Raw genomic sequence first — 5517 nt, forward strand, 5'->3', positions numbered from 1 at the left:
TTGTCAATTTCATAATGTTGTCAACCTCTCCATAAGTCTAAAAAAGTGTGGTTGTTCTGGAACACTCTTTGACAAATAAAATGCCATCGGAATCAGAACCGAAGCACAATGTTGTGGAATAAATTGGGAGCGTTGAGAGATTGGGAACACGTTTCTGTGGGTGCCCCCCCCCCCCTCTTTTCGAACGTCCTGCTCTCCTTGGCGCTGTGGGGGCTGTGGGGTGGGGCAAAGAAAAACGAAGTAGGAGAAGTGGAGAGCATTCACGGAATTCATTATTTCTTTTTCCACGTTAGTTTTGTCGGATTGGCCTCCAGACGCGCGGTGGTTGGGGGGTTGTGGGGGTGGGGGTATCTCCGCCTCGGCGTTGCATTCAGATGCAAATTACCTCATTTGTTGAGGACGGGCGAGTGTCAGGCTCCGTCCCCGCCCCCTGCCCGCCACCCAGCTCTCGCGTAGGCTCGGCGGTAGACAGCAGACGACGCCCCCCTCCGCCACGACACGGCCCTGCCTCGGCCATGCCGTGGGATTCCGCGGGCAGCTATCCCCCCTCCTCCCTCCCCCCTAGGGGGCTCTCACTGCCGTCGCTCCCGGATCAGACTTAATTGTGACTTATTTTACGCGTGGAATAAGTGCGGCCTCGGTTTCGGCGAGGTGCCTCCCCCCAGCGCCGCCGTGTCGGCCACGTAGTCACACTGCCTAAGTCTTAGTGCTCCTGGCCAGGGCCGAGGCCGTCGGGTTTGGGTCGGGCAGCTCGTGGGCGTCGCGCCGCACGTCCCGGACATACCAATGAGGCCGGGCGGGGCGGGCAGACGCGGCACGCCTCCTCCCCGAGCTCCTTCCCCTGCCGCCGCGGTCCCTCGCTCCAGCTTTGATCCAGACCCCGCCTCGGGGTGCGACTACTAGCAGCAGCGGTGGCCGAGCTCCGCGCCCCGCACCACCGCACCGCCCGACAGATGTACGGGGCAAGAAGCGATCGCGGGGGAACCGGCGGGGGACCAGCAAGGACTGTGAGCCGCGCCCACAAGCAGGAAGTAGTCTCGCTGTCTCTCTCCCCGCCCCCTCGCTCGCTCTCCCTCTCTCTAGCTCTTTTGTTTCCAGAAGCAATATTTTTCTAAGGTTTCCTTCGGATGGCGGCGCTGCTGCTGCTGCTGCTACTGTGGTGCGCGCCGACGACGCGGCCGTCTCGTCGCAACTGTCGCACGGTGCGCTCGCACACACACACACGCACGCACTCGCGTCGTTTGCATGTCGACTATTTGCAGAGTCAACATGTTTGAGGCTCCCCTGCTATGCGGATGTGCCGTCCTGTCTTCGTCGTGCGTCCTGCAGGCCGATCAAGGGCCCTCCAGCCCTCCAGTCGTCGGCCGCCCTCGATCGCTCCAGCCTAGTGCTGTTGGGCGCTGGGGGGGATTGGGAAGGGAAGGGGGGGGGCGGTAGCAGGCCTGTCTACCCCCCTAACAGTGCAGCCAGCGCGCTAGTGCCTCTCCAAGAGGGACGCTGCAACTAGCCACAGACTATCGGAGAATTGGCCTGGGCTGCGTCCGAGAGGGCGGCGGCGGCATTGCATGCCGAGGTGCTGGCTGCTGCTGCTGCTGCCGCTGCTTGGCGGGGAAATACAGAGAGAGAGAAAGAGTGAGAGAGAGGCAGATGATTGTGTAGAGTGTTCCTCGGACGTGGCCGCCGCGCTACACCCTTAACCACGGAGGCCAGCGCTGCATGCCGGGAACAAGCGGCGAGGGGATTCCTGCACAACTACATACACTGCGGCTCTCTACTACTAACCCCCCCCCCCCCCCACCTCCCCCTTCCCTTTTCGACCTCCTCTCTTCGTCTCCCCAAAACTCACATCTACGTGAGGGCCGTTCTGTGTTGTATGCATGTGTGTGTTGTGGTGGTGGTGGGGGGGATTTTCACGACGCGAAGCTCGCGGTGTCTTGTCGCGGAGAGACGACGCCCATTTGGGATGGAGAGCGCGCGGCTCTAAGCGGGAGTGCTTGTTAAGTTTAACAGGGGCCCCCGCCCCGCCGCCCCGCCCCCCTCGGGTAGGTATGGCAGGGCGTGGCGGACTTGATGGTGGGGTGGCTCGCCGGGCTCGTCTTCCCCGGGCACAGCGCCCCCGTTTGGGGTAACGGCCGCCGCGGGGCTGCTCACCGCCGGGCCGCCGCCGCCGACGCCGACGTCGCAGGAGGACGACCTGCGCCGCTCGTGACAGCGACAATTAATTACGTTTCCGTTTAAACTTCCCTCCCTTTCCCACGCCTCCCGCGTTCCTCCTCTCTCGGCCCAGCTGGCAGGTTCCGGTTCCTCCTGGTGGCGTTCATTGGCGGGGTTGGGTCGGGCGCGGGTCGAGCCACAGGGTGGCCGTCCCAACAAGCTCATGTCACACGCCCAAAGGGTCAGTGTCGGTGAATGCCGTAGGAAGGTACTCTAGCCGATATGGTGCTTCAAAGGGAAAAAGTTTCGCAACGACGACGCAGTTTCCCTTTTTTTATTTCTTTTTTCTTCGATCGACCGTAGCGAAGCACTTTACTTTGTTGTCCGTATCGTTTATGGGTGCGGGACTTCCCTCTCGTGGCGGGGCGGTGGTCGGGCTCCACCGGCCGCTATAGCTCTGTCAGCTTGATGACGGTCTCCTGCTCGCGCGGCGTGTCCGTGTGTCACTCGGAGAGCTACGGCTTATATGGGTCGTACAGAAAGTACGCCCGCTTTCCCCTCAGAGTCCACCCAGCAAGTTACGGGAGCGGGGCGCCTGCGAGACTCCGGGTAGGCTACCCCGCTGTACACGCATGCACTGCAGGCGAGATGTTGCCTACCTATAAGGCGTTATGGGAGCTTACACAAGCTGAACTGTACGTAACGGCAAACGACGGGCGTACTTTCCGAATGACCCTTACCACGGTTAGATGTCAGGTTGGTACCACTGTCGATCGTCACTTGGGGGTTGACCATACCTATCAAATGTTACAAATAAAGAGACCTGCATTCTGTCTGAATCAACGGGAATTCGGCCGAATTGAATTTACGCTGAGGGAGGAATGTTGTCGTTGACTGGAAGTAATTAATTACAAAGTCGAAATTATGTCGGTCCCCGATTAGCGGAATTTCCGTTGGTTCAAAGGTGACCAACCTTTTCTGGGTGCGGGGTCCCCGCACGCTGCGCTACTCACCCGTCGCATGACGCGCAGCGAGAAGGACGACGTCTTCATGGCGGAGGAAATGTTGTTGGCGTGACGGGCGGAGCTGGTGGTGAGGCGCGGCCTCCCGGCGCTCGCAGGCGCAGCAGCAGCAGACCTCGGCCGCCGCCGCCGCCGCTGGCCGTCGTACCTGTTGCAGCAGGACAGTCACTAAACTGGGCCGCGGGTATACGGCTCCCAGACTGTGCCACTTGTTCAGTCTCCAGCACCCCCCAGCCCAGCCCCGGGGGTGGTGTACCCTCTAGTACCCTCTAGAGGTGCCACATGCGTGCCACCCGTATGACGGCCGCTATCGCCCGCCCTGCCCCGCCCCGCCCCGCCCCGCCAGGGTGATGGATCGTGCGGACCGACACCTCTGCATCGCCCCGCCCGGCCCGTCCGGCCGCTGTACTGCGGCTGCTGACGCCAAAACTACTTGCAAACTTTTTTCTCCCTCCCACTCGCCAGAGTAACGCACCGAATGTTTTTAAAAAAGATCTCAACGAAACCACTCCGATGCCACGCACATCAGGAGGACGTCAGAAAACGGTCAAAACGTGATTTTAACACGTGTTGAGCCCCTCATGAACACAATGTGGTCTTGCTGTTTCGCTTGAAAACAGCGCCGTGGCACTCATAACGTGGTCCGGAATGTGTTCATTTTGACCCATAAGCTGCCAGCAGCAGCAGCCTGTCGTGTGAACCCCACCCTCCCTCTCCTCTAAACGGAAATAAACGGAAGAGGCGTGCAGTCAATGAGTGCGTAGCGTGTCTCAATCTTTTTAGAAGGGCATTGCAAGTACACCCGTAAATAAGACTGGTAAATAAGCTAGCGACAATAAATTGAGCAATGCTCTAGCCCTGCGGATGGGCTTTATTATCATTACTTTTATTATTTTTACGCGACACCTGCTCTTCTTCCCAAGCCCCTTATGAGTACGTGCTGTACTGTGCTGCCCGTACCGTGCGCGGTGGTGAGCGCTGCTGCTCGCGCCGCGGGTGGTCGCGCGGTGCGCGGTGGTCGCCGGGCTGCTCGCCGGGTTGCTCGCCGACGTGCTCGCCTCGCGCGCTTGGGCGGTGCTCGCGGCGCGGCGCGTGGGTCCCGACTGGAGGAGGCGGGATAGGGAAGGCCAGCCCGGGGGTCGGCCGCCGAGCAGCAGAGCCGGGCAGCGCCACGGGGGGCGGGGCGGGGCGCAGCGGAGGGAAAGGCTGTTGCTGGGGCTGCCGCTGCCAGCCCCCGCCACGCCACGCCCCGCCGCGCTCAACCGGTGTCTGCCGCAATGTCCCCCAGGCCTCCTGGCCCCTCATCATCCCTATGCGCCCCATCAGGCTCCCTCCGCACTCCACACACGCATGCACGCTCCGGGACGGGAAGTGCGGCGGCTGCCTAAAGTTGCCCGCAGAGAAAGTTTGCTCAAAAGTTAGCCAGAAAAAATCTGCACGCGAAAGTTTCCCCGGAAAGGTTGTGTCCAAGTCCAGGACTTCTTTACCGCTCGGTGACGCCGCCGCGCGCTCGTCTCGCGCTGCTCTCCCTTGGGTCTCAGCTCCATCACCACACGGCCATCGCCTGGAGGCAGGCCACCCATCCGACATGTGTGGCACTGCGGTAGTGGCGGCGGCGGCGGCGAGAGTGTGTGTTGTGTGTGTGACAGACATAGGGAGGGAGAGAGGGAGGGAGTGAGGGAGGGACGAAGGGAGGGAGGGAGAGAGAGAGGGAGGGCGAGGGGGGAGGGAGTAAACTATCTGGGACGAGCGTGTCGTCGAACGAACGTGTATATTTGTACAGGTGGCTGACCCATCTCCCCCCCGTCCAGTTCCGTTGTTAGACTGTACTGCAACGCACGCGTGCGGGAGGGTTGCCTACTCTCGGCGCGTCAGGCGGCGTGGGCTGGGACGACGCAGGCAAACAACCCGCCAGTGCCCGTGTATGCGGCGCGGTGCCATTCGCGAATGTTGACGTGACTCGACCTGGTATGTTTCGTGTATGGATATCGAAAGATTGATTCTCATCTCACAAAGCCGCAAAACAACCTCTGGTGATAATCACGAGAACGTCAGCGCAAAAGTTTGCCTCAGGTTCAGTAAGTACTGTACGTATGCTGGAGTGGATCTAGGCGGACGGGTCTTAGTCTTCATAAGAAGTGAGGAGGAGGGTGACGCCATTTGCCTACTTACACGTACAAAATACCATCATTTCCCTGCTTATTTAGGAGTCCCCTCCCCCCCCCCCACTGTCGATCGTCACTTGGGGGTTGACCATACCTATCAAATGTTACAAATAAAGAGACCTGCATTCTGTCTGAATCAACGGGAATTCGGCCGAATTGAATTTACGCTGAGGAAT

The 5517-nt window shown here is 60.4% G+C and overlaps 1 protein-coding gene across 4 annotated transcripts in view; it reads right to left on the bottom strand.

The window, feature by feature from the left end:
- The window catches only part of LOC113216880 (neo-calmodulin-like), a 153934-nt gene extending 149667 nt beyond the window's left edge, over positions 1-4267 (bottom strand). For all 4 annotated transcript variants that reach the window (XM_052268924.1, XM_052268923.1, XM_052268919.1 and 1 more), the window contains exons 1-2: positions 4137-4267; positions 3168-3324 (exon numbers count right to left, since the gene is read on the bottom strand). In XM_052268924.1, the coding sequence (XP_052124884.1) occupies positions 3168-3206 (39 nt within the window). In that variant the 5' untranslated portion in view covers positions 3207-3324; positions 4137-4267. The remainder of the gene's footprint in view (positions 1-3167; positions 3325-4136) is intronic.
- Between the last annotated feature and the right edge of the window lie 1250 nt (positions 4268-5517).

The sequence above is a fragment of the Frankliniella occidentalis genome, unplaced genomic scaffold (genome assembly GCF_000697945.3).
Source record: "Frankliniella occidentalis isolate FOCC.00 unplaced genomic scaffold, Focc_3.1 Scaffold79, whole genome shotgun sequence".
In the NCBI taxonomy this organism is placed as follows: domain Eukaryota; kingdom Metazoa; phylum Arthropoda; class Insecta; order Thysanoptera; family Thripidae; genus Frankliniella; species Frankliniella occidentalis.